The sequence below is a fragment of the Somniosus microcephalus genome, chromosome 11, assembly GCF_052327205.1.
Source record: "Somniosus microcephalus isolate GS21.2 chromosome 11, FLI_Smic_1.0, whole genome shotgun sequence".
NCBI lineage: Eukaryota > Metazoa > Chordata > Chondrichthyes > Squaliformes > Somniosidae > Somniosus > Somniosus microcephalus.
This window is the reverse complement of record NC_140997.1, coordinates 134,719,406-134,739,914: the sequence shown is the minus strand read 5'-3', so window position 1 is coordinate 134,739,914 and position 20,509 is coordinate 134,719,406. Positions and strand designations below refer to the sequence as shown.

The following is a 20,509-nucleotide window of genomic DNA, read 5'->3' as shown; positions in this document are numbered from 1 at the left end:
AACCTTTCAGTACAGGCGTCTTTTCTTTTGCAGATGCCATATATTTCTGTATTTTCTGCCCTAACTTTAGACAACATCTACAAGCATATTAAATTTGCCGTACCTTTATTTTTTCCATGGTTGATATAGTATCCTGTGCTGCCTCCTCTAGAAGGGGTCTCATTGATTCCAATTCTTCCTGCATTTTAGCCACATCCTCTGCAGTGCGCAGAAGCTACAGCAGAAATCAAAAAGGAAGATTCAGGAGAAATTTCAGTGAACGGCATTCAGACCCACTCAAGTTTAATTATTTAATACTGAAATATTGCTTCATGAGCAATCATACTGAACACTGAAGTGATAATAAATCTCTTCTTAACCTGAAACCAAGTCTGTCAAAACATGTACTACAAATGGTCTTGCGCTATTGTGTGAACATGAACTTGCCTCACATTATGGGGACTAACACTTTACTTGGCCTGGGAACACCGCAGGGCCTTTTGCCAGCAGTATCGGAAGGAAAGTTTCTCAAGGCCACAGCTGCGTGTCTGGCCTTGCACATCTGCAGCCAGAAGGTCCCAATTGCAGTGTAACATCCTGGGAGAGGAGTGGGGGAGAAGAAAGGAGAAGGCCTACCTGCAGTTCTTTGGCCAAGGATCCTCCAGTCGACTGAGGTCTAGGGCAGGTCACAGTGCCATGTTTTTCTGGGTGCCCTTGCCATGTAGCGCCAACAAGCAAGCACACCTACTACCACCCTGGCTGTGATCAGCTAACTCAGCACAGACTGCAAATCAAACCTAGGACTCTTCATGACTCAAACACTACCAAGCCTAACCAGCAGAGTAATGGGGAATTTAACATGTTTAACAGTTTGCCACAGCATTATGTACGTCATTGAGTATACCACCTTGTCCAGGCCACCTTTCATCCTGTTTTTGTCAGTTTTCAGCATTTGTGTCTTTTTACCAATCAGTACGGAGAAGAGGCTGAGTAAGTCCAGGTAGCTCTTGGGTGTGATGTAGTTGTATCTGGAAAGCTCATTCCGATACTGCAGGGACTTTTTTGCAACAGTTTGGTGAATAGAGACACACATCTGGACCTAGAGGGAAGATAAGTTTTGCATGCAGATTTAAACAAAAAAGTTGCAGAGTGATAATTTGAAGATCCCAACAATTGAAGCCTCACCAGTGCATTTGTGATGTTTGGGCTGGCCTCGAGCTCCGGCAGCTCCCCTAGGTAGGAGTTAGCAACTGACTGGAGCGCTTCAGTTGGCCATTCATTAAACCAGTCAATGGTACAGCATGTCACAAGAGATGGGAACTGGCGCAGACGAGCCCTGAACACTTCTCCAATTGGACTGGGGGTGGGGAGGAAAACACAGCAGATGTTGATCAAAATTACTTACACAAAAGATCACATGCAGTCTCTTTTCATGCAGCGTTCAGTTAATTACATAACCAAGGAGCGTGATTTACCAAAACGCAGATTGCCAGATCAGTTGACAGGCCACTTTGGTGGGTTATTTACATCCTGGTGTTCCAGGCTGGCTCACAAACCATTTATGAATGTCAATAAGTCACAGAGCTAAAACTTAATAGCAAGTTGATATGACATAGAAACACTTCAAATAGAAGTGGCACCGTTTACCTGACTTGCCAGTGCCGAGGAGTCTGACCCATTTATGGTGGCAACGCTAAAAAACAACTGTTTGGGCTCACTTGTTTAAAAGTCATTTTCAGGAAATTCATTTCTGGTTTCAGCACATTCCCTGATGGTTGGAGAAAGGAACATACAGGCCAGCAAAGTTAAAACCAAGTTGTTGGCTTATATGGGCAGGCTGACAGCTCAGCCCGCCTGTGGACAGAAAGAAATGGTGTTTGGCAGTGCGCCTTTAGATGGTTCTGTACCACCTAATTTGCCTTACAGCATTGCCACCAAAGTCAGGGACACCAGCCATAGCATCCTTGGAAGGTAAATTAGATTGCTGAGAAAGAATAAACAGGCCCAGGAAGAAAGCTTTGAGAGAGAGGATAAACCAGGCCTTGTGAATATTGGCAGCGTAGCTTTCAACAAGGTTTCTCCCACAATGCAAGCAATCCCAGGAATCATTGATTGTTAGTTAACCGACTGCGGCCCCGAAAATGTGCGGGAGGTGATCCCTCGTTCAGGTAGTCCTCAGCTCCAGCCCCAGCCCCAGGAGACATGGCTGGGATATCCTGACTAATTTTGGGACCTGACATATCCGGGCCTCGGCCTCTTTCTGAGCAGAACTGATGGTGTTATGGCGGAGGTCTGCAGGAACTCCCTTCTTCTCCCTGGGGCAGCCAGTTTTATTTTTTAGGATTTCAGTTCATGTACTGTCACCCTAAAAATTCCTCAGCAATAATGCTACTTGAATGTCAGCAGTAGCTTCATTGCTGTAATATTAATGTTTCATTACTAAACTAAATGTTCAAAAGTTTTGGCCTTGAACTTATTCCTTTTAATACCATTGAATGCACGCTTAATGTATTTATACGAACTTTCATTGCCTGCAATTTTAACAGAAGCATTAATCCATTTATACAAGTTAATGCCAATGGCAGTCTTCACACCCTGTACTCTCAAATTCCCTTCCTAAACCCTCCACCTTGCTGTTGTGTATGTAATATGTGTGCTACTTTGAACCCATGGACAGGACTGCACTACTTGTAGGGCGTAGTGATACGCAGTACCACTCCTGGCCATAGGGGTATAAATAGTACTGTGGGTACTGATCTCCCCTCAGTTCCCGCCTGTGGGCATGAAGTAAAGACCTACGTATAGTCCCTACCTCCAACCAGTAAAGACCTGTTTTATTGTTACTGATTAAGTCTGAGTATTAATTACTTGAACAACTCACAGATTTAACACTTGCCACATTTCACCCCACTTTCAATAGCCCCCCTCAAAAGCTACTTCTTTGACCATGGTCTGGGCGACCTCCTCTAAACCCCCTCCCAAACTTCTGCTCAATGTCTATTTCCCCCCCAACTAAAATAAGAGCAAGTTGCTGTTCATTAAAACAGTGGGCAAAGGAATTTCATCAAATAAACATTTAACACTAATATTGCACAGTGTAATTTCAAAGCCTTTATTTCCACTCTGCCTCTTGTTTTTCATGGCTATTTTATTTGCCTTTCCTAATATTAGTTTTCTATTTTAACTATTTTCAATTTTTAAAATCAGTTATTATTTATTCTTTGCATGCTAACATTTCCTTTATCTAATTTAATGTTTAGTTTTAAATATTACTTTTACTGTCTCTTCATAGATCTGTCTCTCCACCCCACTTAACCAGGACCCAAACATTGATAAAATGTGGCTCCTGATTAGCTGAAAGCCAGATTCAAAGGCTGGTTTACCAACCAGTAAACTCTCAGGAGATTAAATATTGACCTGATTACATCACTGAAGTGACAAGGTTGATCTTTTGACACTTTTTCTGCATGATGTTGGACACCTGAGTTACTTAATCAGCTCATCAGTTGGCCAATGGAGGAGCACCCTCTGAAACAAATTACATCAGCAGGTCCCTAAGGGGCAACATGTCCCTTAGACATAAAAACAGACTGTAAAAGCTTCTTGTGGTAAACCACTGTTTGTATTCCTGTTTGTCCTGTTTGTATTCCACTGTGTACATGCCTGGACATGCCTCGGCTGACTCCTCCCACAGGTCCTAGTATAAAGGTGACTGCTCCCCAGCCCTTTGTATCCTGGACCGGTCAACCACGCGAGGCAGACCTCCATTCTGTTGTTAATAAAAGCCTTTAGTTACTCTTCTAACTCTCAGTCTTTTATGAGTAATTGATAGCGCATCACTTCTATAGGTATGTAAAAAGGAAAAGTTTAGCGAAAGTAAATGTGGGTCCCTTACAGGCTCAGAGAAGAGAAATTATAATGGGGAATAAGGAAATGGCAGAGAAATTAAACAAATATTTTGTGTCTGTCTGCATGGAAGAAGACGCAAAAAACTTTGCGGAAATAGTGGAGAACCAAGGCACTAGCAAGAATGAGGAACTGAAAGAATTAATATTAGTAAAAAAATAGTACTGGAGAAATTAATGGGACTGAAAGCCGATAAATCCCCTGGACCCGATGGCCTGGATCCTAGGGTTTTGAAAGAGGTGGCTATAGAGAGTGGATATATTGGTTGCCATTTTCCAAAATTCCATTGATTCTGGAACGGTTCCTGCGGATTGGAAGGTAGCAAATGTAACCCCACTATTTAAGAAAGAAGGGAGAGAGAAAACGGGGAACTACATACCAGTTAGCCTGATATCAGTAGTAGGGAAAATGCTAGAATCTATTATTAAGGACGTGGTAACAGGACACTTAGAAAATAATAATAGGATTGGGCAGAGTCAACACGGACTTATGAAAGGGAAATTGTGTTTGACAAATCTGTTAGAGTTTTTTGAGGTTGTAACTAGCAGAATTGATAAGGGGGAGTCATGTAAAGTGGTGTATTTGGCTTTTCAGAAGGCATTCGATAAGGTGCCACACAAGAGATTATTAAACAAAATTAGGGCTCATGGGATTGGGGGTAATATACTAGCATGGATTGAGCATTAGTTAACGGACAGAAAACAGAGAGTAGGAATAAACAGGTCATTTTCAGGTTGGCAGGCTGTAACCGCAAGGATCAGTGCTTGGGCCTCAGCTATTCATAATCTACATCAATGATTTGGATGAGGGGACCAAATGTAATATATTCAAGTTTGCTGATGATATAAAGCTGGGTGGGATTGTAAGTTGTGAGGAGGATGCAAGGAGGCTTCAAAGGGATATAGACAGGCTAAGTGAGTAGGTAAGAACATGGCAAATGGAATATAATGTGGAGAAATGTGAAGTTATCCACTTTAGTAGGAAAAATAGAAAAGCAGAGTATTTTTTAAATGGTGAGAGATTGGGAAATGTTGGTGTTCAGAGGGACCTGAGTGTCCTTGTACACAAATCACTGAAAGTTAACATGCAGGTACAGCAAGCAATTAGGAAAGCAAATGGTATGTTGGCCTTCATTACAAGAGGATTTGAGTATAAGAGTAAAGACGTCTTACTGCAATTATATAGGGCCCTGGTGAGACCACACCTGGAGTATTGTGTACAGCTTTGGTCTCCTTACCTAAGGAAGGATATACTTGCCATAGAGGGAGTGCAACGAAGGTTCACCAGACTGGTTCCTGGGATGGGGGGATTGTCCTATGAGGAGAAATTGAGTAGACTAGGCCTATATTCTGTAGAGTTTAGAAGAATGAGAGGTGATCTCATTGAAACGTACAAAATTTTTACAGGGCTTGACAGGGTAGATACAGGGAGGATATTTCCCCTAGATGGGGAGTCTAAAACCAGGGATCACAGTCTTAGAATTAGGGGTCAGCCATTTAGGACTGAGATGAGGAGAAATTTCTTCACTCAGAGGGTGGTGAATCTTTGGAATTCTCTACCCCAGAGGGCTGTGGAGGCTCAGTCGTTGAGTATATAAAGACAGCGATCGATAGATTTTTGAATATTAAGGGAATCAAGGGATATGGGGATAGTTCAGGAAAGTGGAGATGAGGTAGAAGATCAGCCATGATCTTATTGAATGGCGGAGCAGGCTCGAAGGGCCAAATGGCCTACTCTTGCTCCTAATTCTTATGTTCTTATGTCCCCTTCCCTGCACCAAACATTACGCTTCAACCAAGACAGCAATTTGCTCTCTGCCGGGCAGTTTGGTAACCATCTGCCTGGTCTTGAACAAAATCTACCAAATTTCCTGTAACGTCCATGTGTAATTGAGACACGGACTGCAGAAGTTGGTTATAACAGGTGTTTACTGAATGGAGACAAAACTGGAACTACTATACAAAGTCGTTGTTTGGTTCGTCTGCTTCCAATATCACCGATTCTGAGGTAGATGCAATTGGTACTTCGGTTTCATCACCAGGTGTATAGGATTGTGGTGTAGATTTGACGTTTTCCAGTGACTCTAGAATCTGGTCAGCATGGCGTCTTACAATGCTCTCGCCAACGTCCACGGTATACATTAGAGGTCCTTGCCGTGTGCAGATCGTTCCTGGCTGCCATTTCTCTGTGCGGTAGTCCCAGGCCAAAACTGGTTGACCTATCTTAAAACTCCTGGTTGGCCTTTCATTCATATTCTGAAATTGCCTGTTCTCCACATCTCTTCTGATGTTTGGCTTAACCAAATCCAAGCGGCATCTTAGTCTTCGATTGAAGAACATCATGGCTGGAGTTTGGTTGGTAACCGCATGTGTCGCATTCCGGTAGGCAAATAAGAAGTTATCCACCTTGTGTTGTAGGGATATGTCTTCATTACACATTGCCTTGATAGCCTTCTTGAATGTTTGAACGAACCTCTCAGCCAATCCATTGGTGGCTGGATGATATGGGGCGGATGTGTAATGCTTAACACCATTGTTCTTTAAGAACCTCCGGAACTCTTCAGACACAAACTGTGGTCCATTGTCGGAGCAAATCTGTTCAGGCAGCCCATTTCTGGCGAATATGGTTCGTAAGACTGTGATAGTTTTTTCTGTGGTGGTTGAGGACATTTTTATTACCTCTGGCCACTTTGAATGTGCATCCACCGCAATTAAAAACATCGAGTCCATAAATGGACCAGCAAAATCAATGTGTACCCTTTGCCATGGAGATGAGGGCCACTCCCATGGATGTAGAGGGGCTTGTGGTGGGGCGTTTTGGACCTTCTGGCATCCTGTACAGCTCTTGGTCATCTCTTCGATTTCTCTATCGATTCCCGGCCACCACACAAACGCTCTGGCTAAGTTCTTCATTTTTACCCCTCCCAGATGACCCTCATGAAGCTCATTGAGCACTCTATCCTTCAATTTGGGTGGAATTACTACTCTGGCTCCACACATCAAGGTTCCTCGGCACACTGACAGCTGTTCTCTTCTCAGCGAGAATGCTGGCAACAGTGGTTCACCATGTGCTGGCCATCCCTTCACCGTTAAATCATAGACCCTGGAGAGTGTCGGGTCATTTCGTGTTTCCTTTTCTATGTTTGCATGCGTCACAGGTAGACATTCGACTATGGTCGAGTGGAATATCTCCACAGGATCCACTGCAGGTGCTTCTTCCACCGTCGGCAACGGTAGGCGCGACAATCCATCAGCATTCCCATGCTGTTTAGTTCCTTTGTACTCGATGTCATATTGGTGTGCCCCTAGGAAAAGGGACCACCTCTGTAGCCGTTGTGCTGTCATTATCGGGACGCCCTTCTTAGGGTTAAAAATGGAGACAAGAGGTTGATGATCAGTTAGTAGAGTAAATTTCTGTCCGTGCAGGTAGTGATTGAACTTCTTCACCCCCCACACCAGGCTGAGGGCCTCTCTGTCAATCTGGGCGTAGTTACGCTCGGCTGCAGTTAATGAGCGTGACGCAAAAGCTATCGGCCTCTCTGAACCATCAAGGGATTTATGTGACAGTACCGCTCCAACGCCGTAGGGAGACGCATCACACGCCAGTCTTATCGGTAGTGATGGGTTGTAGTGAGCCAATACTTCTCGAAGTGATCAGGCCTTTACACTTCTGAAAGGCCCGCTTACATTCATCGCTCCATTTCCATGCTACTCCAGTTTGTAGCAGGGCGTTCAGTGGGTGCAGAATTGTGGACAAATTCGGCAAAAGCTTATGGTAGTAATTCACCAATCCGAGGAATAACCTCAGTTGCGACACATTTACAGGCGCTGGAGCCTTAACCACCACTTCAATTTTGTCAGGGGACTTATGTAACCCCTCTTCATCAATCACGTGGCCACAGTACGATATTTGTTTCTTAAAAAACTCGCACTTGGGGCGATTGGCTCGTAGCCCATGTTCTCTTAGTCTAGTGAGCACCTGCTCTAGGTTGGCAAGGTGTTCACTGTCATTTTCACCCGTCACTAGGATGTCGTCCAAGTAACACTGAGTCCCCGGAATCCCTTGCAGGACTTGTTCCATCGCTCTTTGCCATATAGCCGGAGCTGATGCAACTCCGAATACCAGTCGATTATACTGGTAAAGACCTTTGTGAGTGTTTATCGTGAGATATTTCCTAGAGGATTCTTCAAACTCCATCTGCAAATATGCTTGCGCTAGGTCAATTTTTGTAAAACGTTTCCCTCCAGATAGTGAGGTGAAAATATCTTCTATCCTCGGAAGAGGATACTGTACTGTGTGAAGGATTGGGTTCACAGTCACCTTGAAGTCCCCACAGATGCGAACCTTCCTTGGCTCCTCAGACTTATTGTTTAACGTTTTCTTCATGACAGGAATGATGGGTGTCGCCCACTCGCTCCAGTCTACCTTAGTTAACACGCCTGCATTCTCCAGATTCTCCAGCTCTGCCTCGACGGCTGGGCGAATTGCATACGGTACCGGTCTTGCTTTGAAAAACTTGGGAATTGCATTCTCTTCTATTTTTATCGAGGCGGTTACGCCTTTAAGAGTTTCCAGTTCTTGTTGAAATACCTCTTTAGCATTAGCCAAGATTTTTGACAATCGTCCAGGTGTGACATCATCATCCTTTTTACCAGCCACCGTCAGTGCCTGAATGGAGTGCCAGTCTAAACTTATCTCTCTGATCCATTCACGTCCCAGTAATGGTGGTCCACCATCTTGCAGTATGTACAGATACAATTTCTGTATTTCCTTGCCGTTGTATTCGACAGGCACCCTTATTTTCCCTCTGGGGTATACTTTCTGCCCCGTATATGTCTTCAAGACAATGGATGTGTCTTTCAAGGGTATGTGTGAGAATAGCTGCTCGTAGTCTCGTCGATTCATGACGGTCAGGGCTGATCCTGTATCCAATTCCATTTTGACTTGGGACCCTGCTATTGTGAGGGTGACCCAATTGGTTCGGTGATCCTCTTTTGTGATTACGTTGTGTAGTTTGAGACAGCTTAGTCTCTTGTTCCTGGATTCACTATCGCTCTTCTGGTCTTCGGAACTACTGTCCGTCATCTTTTGTACTTTTCTGTACTTTTCCTTAGTAGTCTTTTTGTTGTCGTTAGTCTTCTTACCAGACCTGCAAACTCGTGCAATGTGTCCCATCTTTCCGCATTGCCTGCATATTTTGTCCTTGGACCAGCAGTCCTTCTGGTCATGGGTTGTTCTGCCGCAGCGATAACATTTTTCAAATCCCCGTGTCATTTCATGGGTGCCGTATTCCTGTGGCTTTTGCTGTATTTCTGCAGCTCCCCTTGCTGCTGCTTCATACGATACTGCCACGCTGAAAGCCTTATCTAGCGTCAGCTCTTTCTCTGACAGTAACCTCTTCTGGGTTCCTTCACTCAGGAGTCCACAGACAAATTTGTCCCGTAGGGTATCTGCCAGTCCTGCTCCGAACTGGCAGTGCTTTGATAGCTTGCGTAGTTCCGTAAGGTAATCAGCATTGCTCTCGTCTTTATGCTGATTTCTCTTGTGGAATTTAAATCTTTCTGCTATCAGCAGCGGTGTAGGATTTAGGTGTTCCTGTAGGATATCAACAATTTTGTTAAGACTCTTCGCCATCGGTTTGACTGGAGTGATCAGGTTCCACAATAGGCCGTACGTTCTTGCGCCCATTAAGTTTAGTAGTACCGATGCCTTTTTCTCATCGGCTACTTCATTTGCCTTGCAATATACTTCGACTCTTTCCACATACGTGGTCCAGTCTTCTATTGCATTATCGAAGGCAGTGATATTGCCAGTCTTCGGCATCTTGGAGATCTAAGATGGCGCCTCCCGCGCTTTGCCTTCTTTCCCGATTGAACAAAATGGCGCCTCCCGCGCTTTGCCTTCTTCCCCGCTGGATTAAGATGGCGCCTCCCGTGCTTTCTGTCTTTTCCGCTGCTGCTAGCGCTGTTGCTGGCGTTTTTATGCCTTGATGGCGACGCCCTATGGTCTTCGTGCACTTCCCCCCCGCGCTGCTGCCAACGCCGCTCTCCGCGGTCCCCGTGGCAAACTGCAGCTCCTCGCGGCTTTCTGCGCTTCTAATTTATTTTATTTTAATTACTGTTCCCGTCGTCAGAGCAGACCCTATGGGACACTTTCCTCCCTCTTCTCGTGTCTGTATGCTGCCCGGCTTCGTAGCACCGGCCGCGCCCTGTGTGCTCCACCCTCTCTCTCTCTCTCCTCTTCCCGACAATGCTGCTCGTCCCCGTTGAAAAGCCACCCGATCGAGCTCTAGCCCGCCGCAGCCCAGGAAGGGTCAGTGTACTACCTGCCACCAGCCCGATTAGCTGGAACACCATAGACTGGATAACCAAGCCCAGCTCTCGACAGCCTCTCCTGCAAATCTTCGAATTCGATGAATCAGAGGGCGGTTGCCCACGGTCGACGCCCGTTTCTTCTGTTTGTTTTTTTTTCTTTTGTGATTTCTTCCTTCTGGCCTCGACCTCCAACAACTTCGCTTCAGGGATGGATCCCCGTGAGGTGGTGCAGAACTGTAGGTAAGTTCGGATCTGTTCGTCGCCAGTGTAACGTCCGTGTGTAATTGAGACACGGACTGCAGAAGTTGGTTATAACAGGTGTTTACTGAATGGAGATGTTGTAGGAAAAATGATTCCTCGGAAACTAGACTTTGAGTAAGAGAGACAACTTTATTAAATGACAGAGCTCTGGGAGAAGCGTCTGCAACCACGCGGTCTGCGAGAGCACCTTCCCCCGATTGTAGTACGTGCCGAGCTTATATACCATTCCAAGAAGTTGGTTTTAGATCATTTACATTCATCCAATCAATTCGTTTATTAGCGCATATCGTTATTTTCCTCCAGTCAGGAGTTTACACACTTGTGTTGCCAATTCTGCCTCTTCAGGTCTTCGTTCCGTCTTGTTCCCCGGCGGAATGTGATTAGTTCGATAATAGGATACAAGTGATTAGTTCGATGATAGGATACCAGTGAACCTTGTTAGTCCCAGTCAGGACACGAGATGAACTTTGTTCCAGCCATGCGTAAGCGTGGCATGTCTCACTGTGCAGTGATTCAATTAGTCCCAGTCAGCGAATTTGTTGTTTGTGTCTTTTCCAGCAAAATCTTGTCCAGCAAAATTTTATTCTAACAATCCCTCCTCTTGGTCCTGGAGCACGATTCATTTGCTCCCAGATGACCATCCTCGGTCCCCCTTTCATCGGTGCTTACAGCCACTGGCTTATGTCCGGGGGTTCGGTTGTTCCTTCGACAGTGTCGTATTGGTGTTCTTCATCCCTTGGTAGCAGGTTGGTGTGTTCCTCCTCGATAGAGGCGATCGGCATCACGGTTTTCATAGCAGTTTGGCAACACAACTTTATAAGGCTCAGCGCACAACACATCAACATACAAATTACAACTATTATTATTATCCCTTGCATCATCCACGCTCCCCACCCGGTTTTCCCTAGCAACCAATCAAGCCACCCTGTGCTTGTGGGTTGATGGAGCTTCTTTATTTCTTCTTGGATATGATTTGCTAGGCTCGTGATATTCTCGGAGCTATCTGGGACATATGTACAGCAGTCTGTCCCGATCAGGGCACAGGTGCCTCCTTGCGCCGCCAACAGATAATCTAGGGCTATCCTATTCTGTAAGGCGGTGGTCTGGATCGCCACCATTTCGGCACTCATTTCTCTCAGGGACTCAGCCGTATCGTTGGCTATTTGTTCGTGCACTGCTGCCATGTTTATGGATTCCCTTGCTATTTTTCCTGTTCCGTACCAGGGGAATGCTATAGCCCAGAATCTTTCGGTTTCCGTAATAGCTCTCTTAACACGCTTGGCTGGTTGCCATAACGACTGGTACCCGTAGTGGTGGGTTAGGGAGGATAAATAATGGATGTATGGTACTACGTATCCTATATAGCATGACCCAGTCCAGGTTCGTGGAAGCCATGGATACGCCTTATATCCGCAAATGAAATAGATATTATTATAGGCCTCAAATTTGTTCCAAAGTTGGTACATGATCCCAGGTATTCCCCTCCAGGGTAGATTTCTAGTCCGGTTTAGCACTTCGGATAAATTAAACGTTCCCACGTAGGACCATTCTAGGGCACCTGGTGGTTTAGTACTGGTTTTGGTTAAAGTGTAATTATACTTGCACTTACTCCATCCAACCACTAACCCTGTCTCGTCATAGTTTACCAAGCAGACTTCCCCCTCTGCATTGTTTAGTTTTCCCCCTGTGCTGACTAATAGCTCTTCTGGATACCTTCGATTATCGTACTGGGGATGAAACCATCCTTTAAAGTTCGTGGGGTTATACCCTGCCTGTTTCCACTCATGTTCCAGCTGATCTGGATTCAAGCTATTTTGGGTTTGTATGGTATCCTCCTTATTCCAGGTGGTATTAGAGTATAATAACCACCCTACCATCTCCTCTACCTTAAAGGGGATAGGCCTTAATGGGATTCCTCGCCCCGTATGGGTGGGCACATGGGCGCACACTCAGCAGGAGCTTTGGCCCATTTTTTTCGCATAGACATATGACATATACAGAAAGGTATTTACATGCAATCCTCTCTCTTTACGTAAATGGGGTACCGCGCTTCCCGTGACAATATGAAATAATGCCATTACCCATAATACTCTAAACATGATTAATATATCACTACAGTCCAGTCTTTACAGGAATTTTATGACAAAGGGTATGCAGATCACCTGTAAAACAGATTCAGAAAGTAGCCAGTCAGTTGTCTTTATATACTTTCAATTGTGTCCAATGCTTCCATACTCCTTTACCCCTTATGTCTAGACAGGCACAGGTATCCCCACTGATTATGATTTCATATGGCCCACTCCATTTTGGGGCGAACCCTGGTTTGCTGGGCAGAGTTTTCACCATGACTTTACTACCCGCTTAGGGAACATAAGCCGTCATTGTGAGCTCTTGTGCCCGATCCTTGTCCTTCTGATTATCGCGGACATTCTTTCGCATCTCCTTTAATTGAGTGCTAAGTTCCAGAACGTATCGTTTTAGTCTATCTTTTAAAGGGCCTACATCGGCCCCACCTGTGACGATGCCTTCTGGTAATTGCATCGCCCTTCCTGTCATCAATTCATAAGGGGTCAAGCCTGTCGTTCGGTATTCAGTGGCTCGCAGCTTCATTAGGATAATGGGCAATACTTCAGTCCAGGTTTTCCCCGACGTCTGCATTGCCTTTGCCAATGCATTTTTAAGGGTTCGGTTCATTCGTTCCACCATGCCCGAACTTTGAGGGTGGTATGGGATGTGGAATTTTTGTTTAATTCCTATTAATTGGCATACCATTTTTATGACACTCCCGGTAAAGTGGGTACCTTGATCAGAGTCCATTTGAATTGGTATTCCCTACCTGGGGATTACTTCTTCAGCTAAGACTCTGGCAACCGTCAAAGCGGTGCAATTTTGCGTGGGGAAAGCCTCTACCCAGCGGGTGAATTGGTCTATGACCACGAGGCAGTATGTTTTGCCGTGTGACAGTGAAAGGGGACCTGTGAAGTCTATTTGTATATGCTCCCAGGGCCCTCGTGGCCTTGGTTGATGTCCCATTTTGACTTTTATGGGTCGCCCGGGGTTATACTGCGCACAGGTGATACATCGATGGCAGTATCTCGCGATATCTCTTCCCATCCCCTTCCACCACCATTCTTTGCTGAGGCTTCCCATCATCGCTTCTCTCCCTGAGTGTACAAGCCCATGGTGGAGTTCTAATAGCGTATTTTGAATGCACTTGGGGGCCATTACCCTGTTATCCTTTCGCCAGACATTATCGCTTCCCCGCTTTGCGCCTTGTTCTTCCCACGTACCTTTTTCGACGTCGGGGGTGTCCTCACGGAGTTCGTCAATACTTATCTCGTCCTCGGAGCTGCTCACAGCGGCTATTGGTACTTCTTCGATCCTTTCTTGCTCTAGCGACCTTTGTGCTGCTTGGTCCACAGCCTGGTTCCCCTGGTGATTTAACCAGTCCGGGCTAGTCCGGTCCGGTTCCCTCTGATGTGCCTTAATCTTAATTACTGCTACCTGTTGGGTGGGGTTTGTCGCTAGCTTCTAGGAGGGCTTCTATCCTCAGCTGGTGTTTTATGGGATTGCCTCCCGTAGTAATGAATCCCCTCCTACCCCATGCAGTCATATAATCGTGGACCACCCCAAAGGCATACCTACTATCTGTGTAAATGTTCACGATTTTATTCTCTGACAACTCTAGTGCCCTGGTGAGAGCCACTAGCTCTGCTACTTGGGCCGATAGGCCTCCATCAATCCGTCCTGACTCTACGGTTTTTAATTCGCCATTAACCACCGCCCACCCCGTTCGGGGCAGCCCATCTATATACTTGCGTGAACCATCTACGTACAACGTCTCTTCCACTGTCGCTAAAGGGGTGTCTTTTATCCTATCTTCTTCCAGGTTCATATCTACGTCCCCACAGTTGTGGGGCTCCCCAGTTCCCAGTATTCCTTCTGCCGGGTTCTCCCCTGTGTCTCTAACAATGGTTACTGCTTTACTCGGAGGGAAGAGGACGGCCTCCCACTTGGCACGTCTCATGTTCGAGACGGATCTTAATTTCCCGGTATTCAGCATCTCTACCAGAGTGTGTTTAGTGTGCAATATAATGTTTCCTGTCATTACTATCGGCTCACTAACCTTTACTGTCCAAGCCGCACAATCCAATGCAGCTATGCACCGGGAGAGCCCTGTGACTACCGGTCCCTCCGCTGTGGAATAGTAGGCGATGGGCCTTCTTTTATCCCCATGATCCTGTGTAACTACTGCTGTGTAAAACCCTTCTTCATTGTTGCAATGTATGTGGAAGTCCTTACTCATATCTGGCAGTCCTAGCCCTGGGGCTGATACTAGCTCAGACTTTAGTTGTGTATAAGCTTCCTCTTGTTCCAGTCCCCAATCTATCGGTTCCAACGCGGGTTTACCCCCTTTCACTAATCTTTGTATAGGTTCTGCTAATTTAGCGAACCCCGGGATAAAATTTCGACTGTAATTAAAGAGCCCCAGTACCTTCCTGACTCCGCGTACTGTTACGGGTCTCGGCATGCCCTGGACAGCGTGTTTCCTGTCCTGTGGCATTTCTTTAAGTCCTTGGGAGATTAGATGTCCCAGGTATAGGACCTGAGTTTTTCCTATCTGTGCTTTTTTAGGGCTTACCTTGAGGCCAGCCGTCTCTAGGGCCCTTAGTACTAAATATAGGGTTGCCAGATGGTCTGCCTTCGTTTCCGAGGCTATTAGTATGTCGTCGACGTACTGCAAAATAGTGCTTCCTTTAGGTACTTCTATCTGTTTTAGGATATCACTCATGACGCGGTGAAAAATAGCTGGGCTATTATGGAATCCCTGTGGCAATCGGGTCCACGTATATTGTTTATCCCCTACTGTGAATGCAAATTTCTCTTGTGATTCCGGATCTAATGGGAGTGCCCAGAATCCGTTAGCTATGTCTAAAACGGTGAATATCTTCTGTTCAGGGGATAGCCCATTCAAAATTGTTGAGGGGCTGGCAACGATGGGGTGTAATTTAGGAGTGACCCTGTTGAGGGCCGTATAGTCTATAGTCAACCTATAGCTCCCATCAGGTTTCTCTACTGGCCATGTGGGGGAATTAGTAGTGCTCGTGGTTTCCCTCAGGATACCCCTTTCTACTAGCCCCTTCACTATGTCCACGACTGCCTTCCTGGCCTCCGCCTTTATTGGGTACTGGCGGTGGGATTTGTGTTCTGGTCCAGGAATCTTAATAGGGTCGATACTAGCTTTTCCTGTATCTAACTTTGTTTCAGCCCATACCCCAATCACGGAATCACAAATGGCTCCGTATCCTCCCGTATCTTCGTGCCAGTCCCTGGTAGTTACGGTGGCCACCCCAAGGGTGCCAGTGTTATTTGCCAGTTGTCTAATCTTTTCCTTACGGCCATCCGCCTTTGGCCATGTTAACCTTCCTTTGCCACAATCAATTATTGCTTTGTACTCCCTCATTATATCATTACCTAATATTGTACCTTCATTATTTTTACACACATAGAATTTCATGGGGAGGTATATATTATCGATTTCCACCAGCTGCGTGGTGCTCAAGTGAGCTGGCACTTTAGTGCCATTGAGTCCTCGCAGGAGTATTGACTTACTAGTCGTGGGGAGGGGGAGGTTAGTGACGGAAACTGATGCGCCTGTGTCCACCAGCATTTCACATTGTCGGCCCCCTACTAGTGCAGACACATAAATTCTCCCCTCCCTTTTACCTTTTATGGGGGCCACCGGACATCAACTACTACGCTTATATTCCTGCCATTCCTTATATTTTTCGGCGGTTAGGGTGTTTTGCCCCTCACTAGGCCTGCCGTGTTTTCCGTAACAGGTGGCCTCTAGGTGCCCCCGTTTTCCGCAATAATTGCACTGTTTGTCAACTTTCTTCCCTTTGCATTCTTTTGCAAAGTGGCCCATCTTTCCACAGTTGTGGCATGGTCCTTTCTTGGGTCGGGTTCCAGATTCCCAATTAGTCACGGCTGCTACCATCTCTTGCTTTACCTTAACCTTATCCTTATCCTTATCCTCCATCCCACTTCCATCTACCCCACTAGCCCATTCTACCAGGTCATCATAGTTTCTGGCGGTTACTACCCCCATCTTAATGATGCCTTGGTGTCTGGGTGACAAGCTATCCTTAAATGCCTGTATAAAGGCCGGGTCCGTCCTAATGGCATTTTGTTGGCCCGAGCTCTCTTGGTAGATATTGAATAATCGTTCTCCATATTCTGACGCTCCCTCACCCTTTTGTTGTTTGGTTGTTGTGATTCTATTCCAATTCGTGGGGGAATCACCTAGGACCCTCTGGACTTCTGTCTTAAAAAGGGCAAATGCCGGCCGTTGGGCGTCCATTTCGTCAGTGAGGGCTACCGCGTGTGTCCAACGCCCTCCGCTGTAGTCTTGAGCAGGTTGAACTGCATGCCCGCCTGCCACAAGTCACCACTTGTCCGCAGGGCAGGCTACTCGGACCAATTGGTGAATATCCCTTAGGTGCAACTGGTGCCCTACCCAGACGGCATTAAGTTCCGTCCAGAATTTAACATTCTGGCTCCGGGGCTGGAGTTTTCCTAAGACGGTCATGATCTGTTGTCTTTCCCCGGGAGTGAATGGTTTGTAACTGGCGGTGGGATTAGCCAATGTCCTGCCCCGACTCACAGGAGCCATCTCGACTATTTCAACGTCCCCCTCGCCTGCAGGGGCTGTTGGTTCTGCACTGTAATATGGGGGAAGGGAGGTGGTGACTGGACAGGTCCCCATTCATCCCCCCTCGTATACCTTACACTCTAATTCCTTTATAATCTTTGCTTGACATTTTGCCTTTGTTTCTAGTTCCGTAACCATCTGTACTTTGTCTTGTGCAACTTTCTTTATTATGTTTACTTGTTCAATGAGTCCTGCTAGTTGGTGTACTAATAACACTCCTGCCTTCTTGGTTTTATCCTTTGTCTGTTTAGTCAGCCAGCTTCTCTGGAGTTCTAAAGTCTGTGACACATCCCAACCATCTTTCTGCATCTTCTTAATTAACGACTGTCGGTTTGTCATATAAGAATATGTGAGGGAGCCCGAAGGTCCCCTCTTAACTTCCTCACCTGACATCGCCGCTGCTTCACCGATCGTTCCTTCATGTCTGGAGATCTGTTCCTTAGAGAGCCCCCCTATTCTTTCCTTCCGAGAATACCCGAGCTTCTTGTCGCACTTAATGCCAGCGTTCTCAGAGGTCCGGGTTTGTCTTTCTCTCAAAACTGCCCGGACGTGTAACGCTTGCTTGTTGGACGGGGTTTCTACCCCTCCCCGGTGTCTGTTTACCTGATCAGGGTCCTACAACACCGACACTAATAATCTCCTAGTTCACTTAGCAACATGATATAATGCAGAAAAATGTTAACCGTACTCGACTAGTATCACGACTTTAGAACACCTTGGAGTCTCGGCACCTACTTCATGGTCCTGGCCTTCGCGTGTGGGCATTTGCCCTCTTAACAACCGGCCTGAGGCTAGGTGTCTGAGACAAGTGTCCTCCTGATCCGAGGTTTTTCTTAGTTATTTAGTTACTATTACACAAATACAAATACACACATACAAATCAAGTAGTGTCTCTTACCCACTCAGTCTGTGTCCCAGATTCGTTTTGGTGCCGCTTCGCCGCCCAGTCGCCTTGTCGAGTGTCTCTGATTTATGGGCGGTCAAAAATCTGACTACTCACCCTGGTCACTGATTCGAACGACTGTTCAGCTCCGTGGCACCCTGCTCGCAGCGCCAATTTGTTGTAGGAAAAATGATTCTCAGAAACTAGACTTTGAGTAAGAGAGACAACTTTATTAAATGACAGCTCTGGGAGAAGCGTCTGCAGCCACGCGGTCTGCTGAGAGCACCTTCTCCCGATTGTAGTACGTGCCGAGCTTATATACAATTCCAAGAAGTTGGTTTCAGATCATTTACATTCATCCAATCAATTTGTTTATTAGCGCATATCGTTATTTTCCTCCAGTCAGGAGTTTACACACTTGTGTTGCCAATTCTGCCTCTTCAGGCCTTCGTTCCGTCTTGTTCCCCGGCGGAATGTGATTAGTTCGATAATAGGATACAAGTGATTAGTTCGATGATAGTATACCAGTGAACCTTGTTAGTCCTCAGTGATTCAATTAGTCCAGTCAGGACACGAGATGAACTTTGTTCCAGCCATGCGTAAGCGTGGGCATGTCTCACTGTGCAGTGATTCAATTAGTCCCAGTCAGCGAATTTGTTGTTTGTGTCTTTTCCAGCAAAATCTTGTTCAGCAATCTTTTATTCTAACAGAGACAAAACTGGAACTACTATACAAAGTTACTTCACAGGCTTATATACAGGGGTGGTCACTACTGGTACTGCAGTATACAGGGGCTGCAGAATACAGTTCCTTCTTCAAGTGGTACATACACTACATTTCCCTCCCTCTGAAGAAGCACTCAGCTTTCACTTGGGCCCAGATGAGAACAGAAGCTTGCCCATCCACTGGGCAAGTGAATGTATAGAGTTTGATCCTCATAACAACAGAAAACAGAATACAAAGGATTAATCAGGAAAATGGACTTGGTTGTCAGTTGTCACATGCATTTTTCAAAACTCAGAGATGGGAACAATCTGGCATCAAAGGCATAACCAGGAAAACTTACCTCATGCACAGTACAGTATGAATATTATTGCGTACTCGTTTTGTGTATACAGCCATCATATTGGCCTTGGTTGGCTGCTGTCCCAGGTCCTGAACAACTGGCTTCATTGCATTGAAGATTACCTCCTGCTCATCAAAGATGTATACATTTGGAACATCTCCAGAGTTCAGGATGTTGTTGACATCCTCTAAAAATGACTCATCTTTGATCTGTGAAAACAGAAATCGTAAAAGTTGGACTTTAAGTTGTCTGTCAAAAACTGTTTTTAAAACATTTCTTTTTGTTATTAGTTGTTGTGATTAAATCCATCCTATCTGAGTTATCACACAAGGGCAGAAATGACTTGCCAGTATAATCGTATGAATGGTAAAAGTACTCGTATCAAATTCCTGTCTTTTTTATTTGAAATATGTTTGTCCTTTGAGGAATTTGACACAAGCATCATAAATGCTCATAGGAGAATGTTGTCAACAGTACTTTCTAACCTTCTGGCTAAATTTAACCTCCAGAATCCCAAGTTATGAAGCTGTACATAAACAACTAACTTACAAATACGAGCCTAGAAATTACTGTCTGCAATATTTGCATACCAACGCATTGAAATAACTGGCTTAACAGCTGTGTTGAAATACAGACACAGGAATATAACATAACTAGCTGGAGTGCCGGGCAGTGCCGAGGCTTTTTCGAGGGCATGTTGTTGTTGGAAGAGAGAGAGAGAGCGACTGGGGGGAAGAGAGAGAGTGACTGGGGGGGAAGAGAGAGAGCAACTGGGGGGAAGAGAGAGAGCGACTGGGGGGGGAAGAGAGAGAGCGACTGGGGGGGAAGAGAGAGAGCGACTGGGGGGGAAGAGAGAGAGCGACTGGGGGGGAAGAGAGAGAGCGACTGGGGGGGGAAGAGAGAGAGCGACTGGGGGGGGAAGAGAGAGAGCGACTCGGGGGGGGAAGAGAGAGAGCGACTGGGGGGGGGAGAGAGAGAGTGACTGGGGGGGAAGAGAGAGAGTGACTGGGGGGGAAGAGAGAGAGCGACTGGGGGGGGAAGAGAGAGGAGCGACTGGGGGGGAGAGGGGGGAGAGGGGGATGGGGGGGAGAGGGGGAGGGGGGAGAGGGGGTAGAGGAGGGGGGAGAGGGGGAGAGGGGGGGGAGAGAGGGGTGGAGTAGGGGTGGGGAGAGGGGAGGGGGGGAGAGAGGGGGGGGGAGCATGGTGGGAGGGGGGGGAGAGGGGAGGGGGCGAGGGGAGAGAGGGTGTGTGTTGTGCGAGGAGACGGAGACTCTGTGCAGCCCCGGTGGACACCATCTGAGGTGAGTCTCTGTCTCTCTGCGCTTAGCCTAAACATCTGAGCTCGGGCATTGATGTCCTCCCTCCTCCCTCTCTTCTCCCTCCCC

General features: G+C 46.3%; 1 protein-coding gene across 1 annotated transcript in view; it reads right to left on the bottom strand.

The window, feature by feature from the left end:
* Positions 1-20,509, bottom strand: part of dnah1 (dynein, axonemal, heavy chain 1) — a 971,783-nt gene that overhangs the window by 465,488 nt on the left and 485,786 nt on the right. Inside the window, exons 50-53 of the mRNA XM_085999976.1 lie at positions 19,125-19,333; positions 1,165-1,336; positions 887-1,078; positions 104-214 (exon numbers count right to left, since the gene is read on the bottom strand). Of these exons, the coding sequence (XP_085856102.1) occupies positions 104-214; positions 887-1,078; positions 1,165-1,336; positions 19,125-19,333 (684 nt within the window). The remainder of the gene's footprint in view (positions 1-103; positions 215-886; positions 1,079-1,164; positions 1,337-19,124; positions 19,334-20,509) is intronic.